General features: G+C 36.1%; 1 protein-coding gene across 25 annotated transcripts in view; it reads left to right on the forward strand.

Annotated features, from left to right (window-relative positions):
• The window catches only part of STAG2 (STAG2 cohesin complex component), a 145,049-nt gene extending 136,464 nt beyond the window's left edge, over positions 1-8,585 (forward strand). For all 25 annotated transcript variants that reach the window (XM_035288956.3, XM_078362338.1, XM_078362340.1 and 22 more), the window contains 3 exons: positions 155-281; positions 1,572-1,649; positions 6,661-8,585. In XM_035288956.3, the coding sequence (XP_035144847.1) occupies positions 155-281; positions 1,572-1,649; positions 6,661-6,684 (229 nt within the window). In that variant the 3' untranslated portion in view covers positions 6,685-8,585. The remainder of the gene's footprint in view (positions 1-154; positions 282-1,571; positions 1,650-6,660) is intronic.
• The last annotated feature ends 9,736 nt before the right edge of the window (positions 8,586-18,321 follow it).

The raw sequence follows: 18,321 nt of genomic DNA on the forward strand, positions 1-18,321 counted from the left end.
TCATTGATGACATAATCAGTGCCTAATCATTCTCCCTGACCTTTAATTCCATCATTTTCCATTATACTTGAATATAGGGAGCCACATACTGCTGCCTATATATTAATAGTCACGACATTAGTTCAGATCTTGACTTTGTTTTATATTTCTCTAGTCGGCGTGGCACAAGCCTAATGGAAGATGATGAAGAGCCAATTGTTGAAGATGTTATGATGTCCTCAGAAGGGAGGATTGAGGATCTTAATGAGGGAATGGATTTTGACACCATGGATATAGATTTGGTAAGAAACCTAAGGATTTCTGTAAGATTTTCAATTTAGATCTTTTGAAAATCATGTTGAATATTTATTAGAGTAGAGAAATACTTAGCAAGAAAAGTAAGTTTTGTGAAAATATTAAATGAAATAGTTGCCAGGGGTTTAGATATATGGGAAGGGATTTAGAAGAGAGTAAGGTTGGTGAAGGTGGTAGATCCTAGATTAAGATGATAAAGGTTGTCTGCTTCTGAGATTAATTTAGGAATATAGGCCGGGCGCGGTGGCTCATGCCTATAATCCCAGCACTTTGGGAGGCTGAGGCAGGTGGATCATGAGGTCAAGAGATGGAGACCATCCTGGTCAACGTGGTGAAACCCCGTCTCTACTAAAAATACAAAAAAAAATTAGCTGGGCATGGGGGTGCACGCCTGTAGTCTCACCTACTCGGGAGGCTGAGGCAGGAGAATTGCTTGAACCCAGGAGGTTGAGGTTGCAGTGAGCTGAGATTGTGCCACTGCACTCCAGCCTGGGTAACAAGAGCGAAACTCCGTCTCAAAAAAAAAAAAAAAAAAAAAAATAGCAATATATAGGTTTAAAGGGTATATTTTGATTAATAATAATTTGATTATGAAAATCCATTGTTATTTAATGATTATGCATTTTAAAAAGTAGGAGTTAGTGTAAAAGTATATCACCTCATAACTTTCTATTTATTTACCATTATTAAAACAGTATATTAACTTAATACTACCTGTTGAGACAAATTCCATGTCAGATAATGAAGTAAAATTACTTAAACTTCGAAGGAAGTTAAATTAATGTAGAAGCATATTCTTTATTAGTAATTAAATATATGATTAGGGCTGATCATATACAAAATGGTTCTATATATTTCATTTTGCTACATACCTCATTCAACTTTTATGAGGTAGGCTGAGAGGATTGAGAATATTAAAGCTTACTCTCCCCAAGGAGGCAAAATTAGTGAACAGTAAAGTTGATACTGTAAGTCAAGTCTTCTCATTCTTTTTAGTAAACTATGGTGTATTCTTCTTAAAGGAATAATTAAATTTTTAGAATGGTATAATTTAGTGCCTTGAGGAAAATGATTTGAGAGAGTGATTTTTAAAGTAAAAGGAAAAATGAGTTTTTTGGTTTTTGTCTCTCAGGATAATTTTCCATGAGTATTTAAAATATTGTATGAGGTACACTTACAATCACATAGGACATGTGAACACTTAAGTTGGATATTTTGAATTACTATCTGGTTTGTAGATATAGTTAATGTCAACTTAATTTCCTTTTTTCCTTTAGCCACCATCAAAGAACAGACGAGAGAGAACAGAACTGAAGCCTGATTTCTTTGATCCAGCTTCAATTATGGATGAATCAGTAGGTTTAATTTAAATGTACCCCAGGATTGCAAAATCAAAAGTATAGGCAGTCTCTCAGTTTGAGGTTGAAGACCTGGGGTAGCATACTGAGAATAGATGAAAACAGTTGGGTGTGAGAAAAAGAGGCAGGCAGGCAGGATTTCAGTGGGAAGGGAAGAGAGTGATGCAATAGTGGTAACAGATTAGAAGAGTACTTTTGAATCCTGGCTGACTGGGACTTGAATATTAAGGAATTAGGACTATTCTTCCAGGTTTGTCCTGTTCTTCAATGGGTTGCCTATTGAAGGGTTTTAGATAAGGTAATATCATGATCAGAATTGTGTTTCAGAAAGACTTTCTTAACATTTGTTGATAGACAGGATGAATGAGGGGCGTAATTGTAATATAAAGGCATGGTGAAAAATAATGAGAAGTTGAACAAAGCCTTTGATAATGAAGAGAAGGGTATCAAGCTGTCTAGGATGAGCATCAGTTACAACTCCCACCATCCTTAATTGGTTATTACTGGGCTTTGTCAGTTCTTTTTCTTAAGTACCTCTTATATCAGTCCCCTGTGCCATATTCTCCCTGACAGTTCCTTGATTTGGGTCCTCCTCAGTTTTCACATGGGCTGTTGCAAAGCCTTTAAGCTGACATTGCAGTCCCACTGCTCCTTTATATCTCTTGTGGGGTCATCTTTCTAATATTTGTTGATCTGTTCTAAAAATGCAGATCTGATATTCTCACTTAACATTCTAAGTCTTCTATTGATTTTTTTCCCCCATTGCCATTAGGAAGAAACTTCTAGCCCCTTAGCCTAGCAAACAAAGCCTTTTATGATCTGGTTCCTTTGCTACCTTAACCTTGACCTTTTCCTTACATGTATTCTATGCTCTAGCCATATCAAATCTTGTAGCTCCTCTCAAATACACTATACTCTTTCCTGACTCCATAACTTTGTATAAGCTTTTTTTCTGCCAGAAATTCTATTTCCTCTTAGTAAAGTCTTCCTTTAATACTGATTCTGATATTACCTGTGGAATTTTTGCTGACTTCCACAGATATTTTTTTCTCTGCTTCCTTAACTCTTTGTATACACTTGATTGTAGTAATTACCAGACTTGCATAGTGAGATAGGATATTACATGCCCTTGTCCTTCACTAGGCTGAACTCCTTGAGGCAGTGATGATGTTACTCATGTTTAGTTTTGCCCAGCACGGTAGATGTTAAGTTTTGTCAAATGAATGAATCATTTAAATGTCCTGCCATCTCCTTTCTTAGTATCTATCCATTTTATGTTCCTCAAGGAGTTCCTCACACCTACAGCCTCAAGTGACTGTTATGCCATCCTCTAAGGCCTGCCTTCTATGCCCAATTTCTACCATTTCCTCCTTGCCCTCTCCCACCTCATAATCTGCTTTCAGATAGCTTTTAGAACTATTTTGAGAAACTAATTCACACTAACATGTTATATTAATAAGATCAAGGGACCTGGCGCAGTGGCTCATGCCTGTAATCTCAACACTTTGGGACGCCAAGGCAGGAGGATTGTTTGAGTCCAAGAGCTTGAGACAAGCTTGGGCAACACAGTGAGACCCTGTCTTTACAAAAAGCAAAAAAATTAACCGGGCAAGGGGGTGTGTACCTGTGGTCCCAGCTACTCAGGAGGCCGAGGTGGGAGGATCGCTTGAGCCCAGGAGGTTGAGGCGGCAGTGAGCTGTGTTCACAATACTGCACTCGAGCCTAGGTGACAGAGCCGAGACCCTGTCTCAAAAAAAAAAAAAATTTAGAATCTGCTTTGATTGCTCTTAAGTGTGCATCTGCATCTGAGATTCTGCATTACTAACAAATGCTGTCAATGCTTCAGGTCTGCAAACCGTACTTTGAATAGCAAGACTTTATAGTATCTAAGTGACCTATCCCACTCATAAGTCTATAGTTTAACTGCACACTGAAGTATGTGGTTTTCTTGATAATTAATCTAAGACTATGTATTATTTTAGTTCGTTAAATAAAACGCGAAGGTAGTGATTGTGATGAGGGGTGGTTAAAAGGATATTTTCAGGCAGATGTGAGGAAGTGCATTCATTCAGCAATTTATTACATCAGAAGTTGGTGCTAAAGTGAGTAAGACACTCTCCCTGTCCTTAAGGAATTCATACTCTAGTGCACCTTGACTAGCACTTTGAAATGAGAAGTATGGAAGGTAGTAGTTAAGAGCTTGGGTGACAGACACTGTGCTAGATGTAATTTGTTTTGATTCTCAGCAACCTTGTGAGAAAGGTAATGGGATTTCCACTTTCATACCATAGCAAGCTGAGACTGAAGCGGTGGTTTAGTGACTTTGCTCAGTTATACAGTTAGTAAGTGTCTGAGTAGTAACTTGATGCCAGTTCCTTTTGGGTTAATAATCGCATGCTGTCTCTACTGTGGTGTTTCCCAAAACTAAAATCAGACCCCATTTGGATAAAACACCAACAAAAGTAATTAAGAAATTGAAGTGGTTAACTATGATCAAAATTAATATGGGCAGTTAGGATCACCATTTTTTAATGTATTTGTTTAATGTCAGGAGAACTTTTAACATTTGTTTCCTTAGTTACGTACTAGATTTGCAAAAAGGTGTTCTTCAGATTACTAAAATAAACAGCAATATTAACTATGACATTTCAAATGTCGAGAAAAGTAGGGGCCTAATAGTGATTTTTTATTTATAGTGATTTTATAGCATTCTTGTGTATATTGAATGTTACAACTGAGAGGCTTTTATTTATTCTTAATTTGATAATAGTTTAACTGCTTCTGCTACTAAAATTAGGAAAATGAGTACATGTACTTATAACTGTAGTTTTACAGCATTACCACATGATGGCAGCAGTCACATAACTGAATGCTCAATAATCTTTAAAAGCTTAGGTATTTTTAGAAGTCTTTGACAATATAATTTTTTTAAGTTAATAATAGCTTATTTTTTTAAGTATACACTAAACTGTACTCCATACTGTCTCAACCATAACTTAAGAAGTGGAATAATGGAAAATTATGAATGTAAAATTCTGTTTTCTTTATACAATGCCCTACATCTGTTCTTACTCAAGCCTAGAATAATGGAGTCATCAAAACAGTAGCAAAATTGGGATTTAAATTCTTTAATGTCCAGTTCTCTGATTCTCCAATTCTAAGGGAAGTAACTCAAAGCACCCTAGTATAGATACTTTAGGTTGTTACTAAATAAATCGTAAAAATTTCTTTTTAAACATGATTTTCACATCCGGAGTGGTAATAGAAAACTCTGAACATATATTTTGTGTTGCATATACATAAAATTCTGGATTTACGGTGTAGCTAGTTTTATATTTGGACACACATTGGTTTATTCCATTTTGATAACAGTCGTTTTCTGCCAGTATTGCCAAAAACACACTGAAGTTTGGTATTTGTACTTTTAAAAATATGTTTAAGTATTTATTAATGTTAACATCAGAAACAGGCACAGTTTGTGTTGACACAGAAAAGAAAGTGTCACTACTGTCATTCTCCTGTGTTGAGATTCCCTTATTAGAATTATTTGTAGTATTAAATTGGTAAAGAAGGGCTCCATGTAATGGAGCTAATTTAATGTTCTACTAAGATAATCTAGTTCACCTAGTCTGTACAAAATAACAAAAAGAATCTCAAGGGTTCAGGTGCTTTCTAGACAGGCACTCTGGAAAGAACTTGAGTTTGTCTTCATCCCACACTCTATACTAAATTGATAATTAAGATTTTATACTTTATTCATCATCAGACCTTTCCCTACCGAGATTCATAGAGTGTTATGGCAAGAATTGGCCTTTAAACATTATCTAAGTCTCTTTAGTGGAAACATTCTAACCACCCAAACTCTGACTCTAACCAAAAAAGGAGAACCCTGAAGCATGCAGGAAGGAGGGGAGGACAAGGGATTAGTAGTGTGGTAGTTTTTGTGAATGGACAGGTAAGAAACTGGGTGCATGAGTCCTCTTTGTTTTCATTACCTGGGATTCCAAACGCTACTTGATAATTCATTATAAAAAGGCTGCAATCAGATACTTCTTTCTGGGTCTGAAAATACACCGTTTCTTCAGCTCAGAACAATACATGAATTGTATGACTTCTATTACATAGAATTTATAAGAGATTTAACTTACAAGTAAGAGTTCTTTGTAATAGCTCATTACATCTGGCTTTGATATCAGTTCTTAATAGCTCATTATGGTATTCTAAAATATTACTTAATTGGCATAAGTGCTAAATTTTAATTGAAGAACCTGACTTTTAGCATATATGCTAACAGTCACATGCCATTCTTGTTTATGAACAAGGGGGAGTTGCTCCTTTCATCATCTGCTTTTACTTTTAGTGACAAGTAATTATTAGATTTTACCTAACGTTCCTTTCTCAGCTGGAGTATATAGAAAATATCAATATAAGTCATTTTGCCCAGATTTTACCTTACCCTTTCATTTCTAAAATTACTGTTCTGTTCCATTCACTTTGGCCAGATTTTCTAAAGAAAGCTTCCTGCTTTCTATATACTTGAATTGTTCTTAGATTTTTTTTTTTTTTTGGTCTGCATGTTCAAATGCCTTATTTGAAAACCCATACCCACTTCCGAGCACAACCAGCCAAGTTTGCAAGACTTTATCTTCTTTCCAAGGAACCTGTACCAGAAATATATATGAAGAAGAACATTCATTTTTCCATTCAACAAATACCTATGTTGAATGTCTATGTTTAGGGCATTATCTAGACATTAGAGGTATATATAAACATAATTAATCCATGGTTCTTACTTTAATTATATTTGTGAATTAAGTAGCATCTTTATTAATATATATGATGGTCAATTTAATTTTAGAATTACACATCTGAAGAGAGGGGAAGTTTTCAAAGTGATTTTATTAGCACGTTATTTAACATAATAATGTATTAATGTAATGTTTACAGGTATATTTAAAGAAATGAATGACTATTTTAACGAGATTTTCTCCCCTCTCTCTCTCATTAGGTTCTTGGAGTGTCAATGTTTTAATACCAGTACACAATTAAATCTGTGGTGAAGTCATTTTCTAAGTGGAAGAGGAAATTTTAAAGTGTGGTAGATACAGTGAAATTCTGTACAGATTTTTCTCTAAGGAGAATATGACATGCTTATGCTTACCAAGATCAAGTGCATTGAGGGGCAGTTTTGTTTGCCTGAAAAAAAGTAAAGGACAAGTAAACAATTTGATGATAAGCTACAGTTTTTCTTAGAAAGTAAATATTTTATTTATGCGCTGTTAGTTGGCTTTTGAATCGATTATTTCATGCTTTTTTTAAAAAAACACAAAATAACAATCTGAAAAGGCGTTTGGTACAGATACGAATTCTCTTACATTTATTTACTGGTTGTACTAAATAAATATGACCTCTGCTGGATTTCTGTTTACATCCAATAAACAATGTTAAGGATGTATTTATTCCCCTACCCTGAAGAAAGTTTAGGATAGAATTGTTTTTAGCATTCTAAATTTAAATGCTTAAAACATCAATCAACAAAACTTTGTTTTAAATATTGTAATTGTGGAGAAAAGTAAACTTATAAGCAGAACTTTTACAATTTTTTCATCTAAAAGTATTTTAAGATATTTTTAAAATCCAAGAGCTTCTCTATACTTTTCAGAAATATCCAGATGCAGTGAACTGCCAGAAGGTAACCAGTCTCAAACATGCGTATCCCATTATCAACCCTGAAAGTTTGCTTGTCCTTTAAGATAAAAATGTAATGTTGTGATATTCCTTCCAGTAGTGCCACTGTATTTTGTCTCCAAATAAAAGAAGCTTATTGTAGTATGTTTGCAGAAAAATTCTAAACAAAAATTATACAGCTTATTAGAGTGTGGGAATAGGGATCTAAATTTTAAATAAAATTATATATATATATAAATTGGTGCTGATTTTATAATTGCGCAGTTTGTTTAGTTTTTTCTTACTTTTAAATTCCAACTTAAAATTATGAGGTTTCAGAAATATATTGAAAGTTTAACAATGTTTAAAAATAGAAAAGCATGAGTGTTCATGCTTTAAAATGATTTTTAAATTTGTATTTTATATTGTTTTATCTATCTGTCTTTGCAAGCAGTCTTCAGGTTAAAGATACTTCTAACAGGTTACAGTACATTTCCTCTGTATGTAAATTAGATGGGATAATAGAATTCATAACCCATAATATTCTTTGAAAGCTAAGCTTTAAAATTCATTTTATGTCCTTTCACAAATAAATTAGTTTAAAACAGAAAGTGGCTACTTGCCATTTTGACATCAACTCATTTTGCGAGGCTTAGGCAGCTAGACATCGTTTAAAACAAAATATTAACTTATATTACATGTGTATCTATCTTTTGTCAGTCGTCTCTCGGTTCTTGAGGTATATTATTTTAATCATTCCATGCCTTAATATGCTTGCAATACAAGAATATCTTCAGATGGGTGAATACCAAAAGGCTTCCAGTTTTTAGTCAGAAATCAACAAGCATTGGGCTGTGGTAGCCAAAAACCATAGGTTAGCTAAAAAGATCATGATACAATACAATTATTTTATTAAGTCATGGTTAATAACAAATGAATCCAGACTTGTCTAACAGATTTTCCATCAACAAATATTGTTCTGTGCAAAAGTATTGCCTATGTTGTTTTACACACCACTGCATTAACTAGAACTGCTGAGAGGACTGTATATATGATTTTAAACCTAAGTTGATTTTTTTTCTCACTCTTGAAAGGAGTACTTCTTTGTGAAAGCAGTTCTTACAGCTTTGTTTTCAACCAGCTAAAAATGTTTTATATATTACTCTAACCTGTTGTCCTCCACATTCTATTGTCCTAATTGTACTGTTTTCTGATTTGTATTTATGTCTTGAGACAGTAACTTTTTGAATAAAAATAAACCTACAGTATGTTGTATGTTTTCTCTTGTACTCAAAGGGGGAGGATGGCTATAAATGGTTTGCAAATTAGATCTATTATCACATCTTTTAATGTGTTTGGGGAATAATTTATAGAGAACACCATCAGTTTATATTTTTAATAAATCATATGTATTTACAATGAAACTAAATCCCTAACTGGGTTATTACTTTAGGAACCTGTAATCATTATTGCTTTAATTTTCATCTGGTCTGGGTTAAACACATTTACAAATGTTTACATTGTTTATACAGGGTACATTTGAGTGCCTACTGTGTGCTAGGCATGTGTTAAGAGATTCCTCCTTCATAGATCCATTGGAGAAAACTAAAATAATGAAACTTACAATAAATGCCAGGAAGGAAACAAGCAGGATATGCTGAGGTAGAGAATGAGAGTAAGAGAGAAACCTGCCTTCAACAAGGGGCTCATGGCATGGAGGTAAAAACCAACATTTGAAAAAGAATTTACTAATTAAATTCATATTGAAAACTCATCAAAGAAAGTGTTGACAAGATTTGAATTGTACTCCTTAAGAGAGTCATGTCAGTTTAAAACTAGCCCATTGTTCATTTGGGCTAGTTTATAGATCATGTTAGAATTGTCTTCTGTCATTAGTGATTCAGAAGTGAACATATAAAATGATAGCTAAAACAATTGGGTGCTGTTTTAAGTAGTTCACATGCAGCAACTCACTAAGTCTCCTGACAAGAGTTGATAATGCTGTTACTCCTCCACCCCTCCCACCTTTTTTTTATAAAGCAAATCAGAAGGAGGTGAGAACGAGGTACAAAGAAGTTTAAACACCTTAGACCAGGGGTACCAGAATGTGGCCTGTTAGGGACTGGGCCGCTTGGTAGGAGGTGAGTGGCAGCCTAGTGAGCAAACATTAACCACCTCTGCCTATTGTCAGATGGTATTAGATTCTTGTAGGAGCTCAAACCCTATTGTAAACTGCACGTGTGAGGGATCTAGGTTGAACGTTCCTCATGAGAATGCTTGATCTGAGGTGCAACAGTTTCATCTTGACCCCTCTCTCCCACCCCACCCCCAGTCTGGAAAAATTGTATTCCGTGAAACTGGCCGCTGGTACCAGAAAGGTTGGATACCACTGCCTTAGACAGGGTTATATGGCTAGTAAATATGGAGTTAGTATTCCAACCCAGGCGGTCTGGCTTCATTAAGTCCCAGAAAACATTGAAACTATTTGATAGATAAGGGTAACTTACGTAATTGCATACACCTAAAATGGTACGTAGTTCATTGTGCCATACGTAGTGCATGTATCTCCTTAGAGTCCAGCTGGCTGTAGAGCTGAGTGGTGTAAATAAACATTGTCCTCAATATGCTACCTAACTGGCTTTCCTAAAGGAGATGTAAGTTGAATGTGAGTCCTGAGCTTATCAGTGGTTTCATTAATAAAGCTGAGAGACTGGGGAAGAAGAGTGGGATAACTGAGATGTCTTCAGTATTCTGCTACAAAGGGAACTAGTAAGAGTTCACATGGATGAATACAGATCAGACTATTCTGGTAGCTGTAGTGAGTCAGTAAAAAGTGATCCAAGAAAGCACCATGCCTTTGGTTATGAGGAAACTAGGGGTTGAAGTCCACTAAATACCACATCAGGTCAACGAATGCGCGCCTGGCCTAGTGCTAGCTGGTGAGAAGGCAAAGACCAACCAGACAGATTTTGTGCTTACAGATGCAAAAAGAATAAAGTGAAGTAAGTTTAGTGTTTTTATTGGGTGTTAGGGGAGCACAGAGGAGGGGCACAAACAGTGGATGTGTTCAGTGAGCCTTCCTATAAGGCTGATGCTTAACTTGAATTCTCCCCTGCAATGTTTTGTGAAAACTTACAACAAAGTTGGAAGAATTTTACTTTGAATACACTCTTGTACTTGCCTTTACCACATGTCCGTCTCTCGTGTATGTATTTCAAAGTAAATTGCAAACGCTGGCACACTACATCCTAACTACTTCAGTGTGCATATCATTAAAAGTTGGCTGTTTTCTCTTTTGATGTATAATTTTTATATAGCGAATACATAAACTATATATTTGCTGTTTTGACAGATGCTTGCACTGCATAACCCAAATCCCTATTTTAACATTACCATCAAACCCAGAAAGTGTCTTTATTCTCCTTAACCAATCTGTGTTTCTGTCCTCTAGAAACAATAGCTGTTATGTTTCCATCATTTGGCTGTTACAGAACTTTATGTGAGTGGAATCATGCTGTATTTTTGTGCAAAATTTCTTTCAGCAAGTTTTTGAGATGTACCGATGTTTCATATATCAACAGTTCATTATTTTTAATGTGTTTCATTATAAAGATAAACTACAATTTGTTATGGGTTGTTTCTACTTTTTTGGTTACTATGAATAAAGCTGCTATCTGAGTTGCATTTTAAAAGCTGAGAGGTGGGCTGGGTGAAAGGAGGACTGGGTGACGAAGCTGAAAATTTCAGGCAAAGGAGACAAATGACCATCTTAGATGTGAGAACTATTTAGTAATTGCTTAAGGGTGGATGGGGCAAGACTGGAAAGGATAGTTGACTATCCAGTTATCCAGTACCTCACATCAGCTTTAAAAATAAAAAAGACACCCACAAAGTGATACCTTTGGTAACTTAAGTGTTTTTTATGTGTGATGTGCTCAGAATTGGTGAAGATCCAAAATAGTAGCAGGGTGCCTTTAAATGACTTGTGAGAAATTGGTTTGTTTAATAATGTGGGTGTTCTCATCACATCAGGCCTTATTCTGCCATTGAGGAGAATGAAATGCCAGCCACTATAAGTTTATTTTTCATTTTTTATTTTTACTTATTTTAATTGACTATATATATCCATATATATGTATCTCCATATATATATCTCCATATATATATCCATATATATATATCTCCATATATATACATATATATATCCATATAGAGAGAGAGCGAGAGAGACAAGAACTATTCATGTGTATGTGTTTTGAAAGATGTATATATTGTGGAATGACTAAATCAAGCTAACATGCATTACCTCACATTTTTTGTGGAGAGGAGTCTTTTGCTATTGTATTGTGTATTCTCCCTTGAAATTTATTAATGTTTGCCATATATACTTAGGTGCTCCAATGTTGGATACATCTGTATTTAGAATTGTTATATCCTCATGATGAATTATCACCTTTATCATTATATAATGACAAGAATTATTCATGTGTATGTGTTTTAAAACATGTATATATTGTGCAATGGCTAGATTAAGCTAACATGCAGTACCTCACATATTTTTTGTGGAGAGGAGTCTGGCTATTACTATATTGTGTATTCTCCTTTCAAAAGTATTAATGTTTGCCATACATACTTAAGTGCTCCAATGTAAATACAATATATCTGTATTTACAATTGTTATAGCCTCATGATGAATTGTCCCCTTTATCATTATATAATGACCTTCTTTGTGTCTTTTTACAGATTTTACTCAAATTCTATTTTATCTAAAGTATAGCTACCCCTGCTCTCTTTAGGTTTTCACTTGTGTAGAATAGATTTTTCCATCCCTTCACTATAAGTCTGTGTGTGTTCTTAAAGATGAAGTGAGTCTCTTTTAGGCAGTATATAGTTAGGTTTTACTTTAAAAAAAAAATCCATTCAACCACTTTTTTATTTGGAGAATTTATTCCATTTACATTCATAGTAATTATTGATAGGTAAGGACTTATTACTGCTATTTTGTTCATTGTTTTCTGGTTGTTTTTAGATCCTTTGTTTCTTCCTCTCTTGCTACCTTCCTTAGTCATTAGGTGATTTTTCTCCAGTGATATTTTTTATTCCTTACTTTATATCTTTTGTGTATCTTCTTTTTTTGTTTTTTAAGATGGAGTTTTGCTCTTGTTGCCCAGGCTGGAGTGCAATGGCACTATCTCGGCTCACTGCAACCTCCACCTCCCAGATTCAAGCCATTCTCCTGCCTCAGCCTTCTGAGTAGCTGGGATTACAAGCACCCGCTACCATGCCCAGCTAATTTTTGTGTTTTTAGCAGAGACGGGGTTTCCCCATGTTGGCCAGGCTGGTCTCAAACTCCTGATCTCAGGTGATCTGCCTGCCTCAGCCTCCCAAAGTGCTGGGATTACAGGTGTGAGCCACTGCGCCCAGCCTTGTGTATCTTCTATAGCTTTTTCCTTTGTCGTTACTATGAGGTTTACATAAAACATTTTGCAATGATAACAGGCTATGTTAAGCTGAAAACAATTTAACGTTTATTGCATTAAAAAACTACACATTTACTCTACCCCCCCAATTTTATGTTTTTGAAGGCAGAAGTTACATCTTTTTATATTGTGTATCCTTTAACAAATTATTATAGCTATTTTAAATAATTTTATCTTTTAACCATCATAGTAAAGATATAACTGACTTACATACCATCATTACAGTATTAGAGTATTCTGAATTTGTATATTTACTTTTACCAGTGAGTTTTATACTTTTATATGTTTTTGTCTTACTAATTAGCATTATCTCTTATCTTGAAGAACTCCCTTTAGCATTTCTTGTTAGACAGGTCTGATGGTGATGAACTCCCTTAGTTTTTATTTGTCTGGAAAAGCCCTTATCTCTCCTTCATTTCTGAGGGACAGCTTTGCCAGGTACATGTTCTTGGTTAGCAGGTTTTTCCTTTAGCACTTTGAATATAATCATCTCACTTTCTCCTGGCCTGTAAGGTTTCTGCTAAGAAATTCACTGCTGACCTTACTGGATCTCCCTTATATGTGATATGCATTTTTTTTTCTCTTGGCTGCTTTTACTATCCTCGCTTTGTTTTTATTTTTGATAGTTTGATTATAATATATCTCGATGTAGTCTTATTAGGATTGAATTTAATTTCAGACCTTTGACCTTCCTTTACATGGTATTTATGTCTTTTTTTCAGGTTTAGAAAGTTTTTTGCAATTATTTTCATAAATAAGCTTTCTGTTCTGCTGTCTCTTGTTTTCTACTTGAATATCTATAATTCATATATTGCTCTTTTGATCCCATACCATAAATCCTGTAAGCTTTCTTCTTTTTATTCCTTTTTACTTTTTTCTCTGACTTTATATTTTCAAATAGCCTGCCTTCAAGTTCACATATTTGTCTGCTTCATTAATTCTGCTCTTGTCACTATTTCATTTTATTCACTATATTTTTTCAGTTCCAGAAATTTTTTCTTAAATTTTACTCTGTTAAATTTTTTGTTTTGTTTATTCTTTTCCTAATTTTGTTGAATTGTTTCTTTGTATTTCTTGAAGTTCACTGAACTTCATTAAAACAATTATTTTCAAGTTTTTGGCAGTCCATTTCTTTAGGTTCACTTCCTGGTGCTTTCTTTGGTTCCTTTGATGGTGTCATATTTACCTGATTGTTCTTTATCCTTATGGCTGTGCATTGTTTTCTGTGCATTTGAAGAAGTTGGAACTTATTTCAGCCTTTTCAGACTGACTTTGTCTTAGAAAGCCCTTCCACATTCAGCCTGTCAAGAGATTCTTAGCAGGTCGTCTGATGTGGTCTATGAGTGGGCTTGCTGCCGGTGTCCTCAGGCAGGCTGGGCAGATGCCTGGGTAAGGAGGTGGGTGGGCCCAGCACCTGGGTCCATAGGATTGGGCCTTAAAGCCTCAGTCTTCAGGGCCTAGCCAGGCATAAGAATGGATCTGGAGCCTAAATCCATAGAGGCAGTGCTATAGCCTGAATCCATGGAGGCTGGCTCGGTGCTAGGCTCTACTAGGATCAACCTGGATCCTGGGTCTGCTGGAGAGTGGTGCTGCAGTAGGTGGCCTGGCGTTGTGCAAGCCTGGAACTTGTGTTCATAGGTGCTGTCCTGGTGCCTGAAGCCAGGATTGTCGACCTGGCAATTGGACCAGGAATTCCAGCCTGATGAGTAGGGCTAATGGTTGGGGCAGCCTAGTGCTGGGGTGGGCCTGGAGCCTGTGGTTGTAGAGGTGGTCCAGAATCTGAGGCTGCTGGGATGGACCTATTGCCTGTCTATAGGGGCTGGCTTGATGCTAGGGTAGGCTTAGGGACCAAATCCATGGGGCAGGGCTGGAGGCTGGCACTACAGGAGCCGGCCTGGCACTGGGGCAAGTCTGGAGGCTTAGTTTGGGGATGGTGGCCTAGAGTTTGGGGCCCTGGGGGCATGAGATTATACTGGGATGGGCCCAGTGTTAGTTTTACTGGGATGGGCAAAGTCTGGTGCTAACATCACTTTTCCCCCAAGTGGAGGTTATCTCTCCACACTGTGTTGACTGGGATTGGGAGGGGGTTATGAGGATAATATAAAACTGTCCTTCCTGCTTTCTTCAATGCAGTTTTTCTTATTTCTTCGTTACACTCAGGTGTTGTAAAGCTTTTTTCTGGTTTCTTTAGCTCTTGTGAAGGTATTTTCATGTGTGGATAGTTGTTCAAATTGATGTTCCTGTGGGGAGACAAGCCTGGAAAGTTCTGTTCTGCTTTCTTGCTCACATCCAAACTCGTACCTTGATTGTTTTTTACATTAATTTATCCTATGCTATCTTTTGCTTAGGATATGCCTGAGAATTTTACTCTAATGAACCTTTGGCAAGTTAGCTTTTAAACAATTTTATAGTGTTTATAGCAAAATTGTAACTAACATTGAAAAAATTATAGCTAATATGTGTTGTGTTTAGTATATAACAAGCACTATTCTCCAGCAAATTATAGTTGATATTATCCACATTTTACAGAGAAGAAAACTGATGCACAGGTTAAATCAACTTGCCGAAGGATGCATAACGTGTAAGTGATGAGGTCTAGATTTTAACCCACGGTTTCTGATGAATTTAACCTCTCTTCATCTTCCTGCCACTTAATGTATGCACCTACGTGTGTCTGTATTTGTATAGTTTGTGTTTGTTCTGTTACAGTGGACAAGCTGTCCTTGTTTCTAAGATACTAGATCCTATCCTGTATTTTTCACCTCTCTCTTCTGCCGTCTCTTATTCCTTTTATTGTAGAATAGTATTTAGAAGCCAGAATTTGGGAACTACATATGCTCATTGGTACTGGCTTAATTGCTTCTAGAGGCTTTCTTAGAGGACAAAGCTGAGATACATGTACATACGCATGCTTCTATATATATTTATCTGTCTCTATGTTCTGTGCTACCTCCTTCACTGCCACTACCACCACAATGTAGTTATGTTATTCATTTGACATATAGTTAGGTTTGTTTCTGTTTATATTGCATTTTAGGGTCCTTCCCCATTTTTGTTGATTTTATTTATTTTTGAATATTTGAGGAATTATTAACAAGATTCTAAAAGCCAAAACTATATAGAAATATATACTCAAAAGAAGTATAACTCCCACCCTTGATTCCTTCTATCCCATTCCTAGCCTCCATTCTTTTTTCTTTTTGAGATGGAGTTTTGCTCTTGTTGCCCAAGCTGGAGTACAACGGCACGATCTTGGCTCACTGCAACCTCTGCCTCCTGGGTCAAGCAATTCTCTTGCCTCAGCCTCCCAAGTAGCTGGGATTACAGGCATGTGCCACCACGCCTGGCTAATTTTTTTCCTTTTTTTTTTTTGGTAATTTTAGTAGAGGCAGTGTTTCACCATTATGGTCAGGTTGGTCTTGAAATCCTGACTTCATGTGATCTACCCGCCTTGCCCTCCCAAAGTGCTGGGATTACAGGCATGAACCATGGCGCCTGGCCTCCTAGCCTCCATTCTTTCCATCCTATTTGCACTCACCCCCTGTAGGTAACCAGTTTCTTTAGTTCTTGCTTAAAATTTTCTGTTTCTTACTGCACAATGAGCAGGCATGTGTACATTTTCTTATTTTCCATTTATTACTCTTTTGCACTCATTTTATTTGATTGTAGAGCTGGGATCTTGCTATGTTGCCCAGGCTGGTCTGAAACACCTGGCCTCAAGGGTCCCTTCTGCCTCGGCCACCCAAAGTGCTGAGATTACAGGCATGAGCCACCATGACTGGCCTGCATTCTACGTTTCTTAAAACTTAACATGTCCTAGAAATCATTTCATATTATTCATAGTTTCTCATTCTTTTTTGCAGTTCATATTACTTCATTATGTGGGTATACTGTAGTTTAACCACTCTTCTATGTATGGGCATTTAGGTTGTTTTCATTGTTTTGCATCTACAAAGAAAATACTACAGTGAATAACTGTGTTCATAGGTATTTTTGTATTGTTGAAGATATATCTTCAGGGCAAATTCCAATGTTCTTCAAATAGCAATGTGTGTGGATTTCTGTTAGATACTGCCAAATTCTCCCCACTAAAATGATTGAACCAATTTTTATTCCCACCAGCATATGGTGCTGAATGTATGAGTGCTTATTTCTCCACAGCCGCTCTGACTGAATGTGTGGCCTTGTTTTTTAATTCTTGCCAATTCAATAACTGAATTGAATTGAACTACACAACTCAGTGTAGTTTCAACTTGCATCTCTGTTACTGTGAGGCTGAGCATTTTAGTATTGTTTAAGAGCCATTTTCTGTATTTTCTGTGAATTGTCTGTTCATGTACTTTGCTTATTTTTCATCAAGTCTTTAGTGTTTTCTCCTCATTTTTTTTTTCTTTGTTTTGTTTTGTTTTTGAGACAGCATCTCATTCTGTCACCCAGCCTGGAGTGCAATGGCATGACCACAGCTTACTGCATCCTCAACCTCCGGAGCTTAAGTGATCCTCCTACCTTGGCCTCCCAAGGGGGTGGGATTACAGGCATGAGCCACCCCTGCTGAGCTTCTCCTCAATTTTAAGAGTTCTTTAGATATTAGAAATATTTGCCCTTTATTTGTGATACATGTTGCAAATATTTTCCTTGAGTTTTTCATTTGTCTTTGACTTTGCTTATGCTATTTTTCTTCCATGCAAAAGTTTTAAAAAACCTTTATGTGGTCAAATGTATTAATTTTTTATTTCATCTGGACTTTGAGTCATTAAGTTAGAAACCCAGATTATACAGGAATTCACCCAGATTTTCTTCTAGGACTTATATGGTTATATGGTTTAATTTCTTTATTCAGATTTCTAATCCGTTTGAAATTGATTCTTGTGTAAGGTGTGAGGTATGAATCTAATTTTACCTTTTTTCAAATGACTATTCAGCCCTGTTTATTAAAATGGTCGTCTTTGCCCCAGTGATTTGAGCTGTCTGTCATCTTTATCATACAATAAATTTCCCTATGTACTTAGCATACATCTCTGGACTTTCTTCTCTGTTTCACTTGCCAGCCTGTCTATTCACATAGGGAGTACCGCACTGTTTGATTTGTAAGGCTTTTTAGTCTGCTTTAACATTCTGTGCATTATTTCCTTTTTCAGTGTTTTGCAAGCTATTGTTGCATGCTTATTTTATCATAGGAAAAGTGTCAACTTGTGTAGCTCCATTAAAAACCTTGTTAGTATTTATTTTATTAGGATTGTGTTAAATTTAAAAATTAACTTGGCCAGGCATGGTGGCTCATGCCTATAATCCAAGCACTTTGGGAGGCTGAGGTGGGAAGATCACTTGGGCCCAGGAATTCACTAACATAAGGAGACCCTGTCTCTACTAGATAGGTAGACATACAGACAGACAGACATGTACACAAAATTAACTTCAGGAGGACTGATATCTCCTCCTCCTCAGTCCTTGCAAAGGTGAGCTGTTCTAGTTAAGAACAGGGACGTCTTTCCACTTGTTCAAGTCTACTTTGTGTCTTCCAG

Source organism: Callithrix jacchus, chromosome X (genome assembly GCF_049354715.1).
Source record: "Callithrix jacchus isolate 240 chromosome X, calJac240_pri, whole genome shotgun sequence".
In the NCBI taxonomy this organism is placed as follows: Eukaryota; Metazoa; Chordata; class Mammalia; order Primates; family Cebidae; genus Callithrix; species Callithrix jacchus.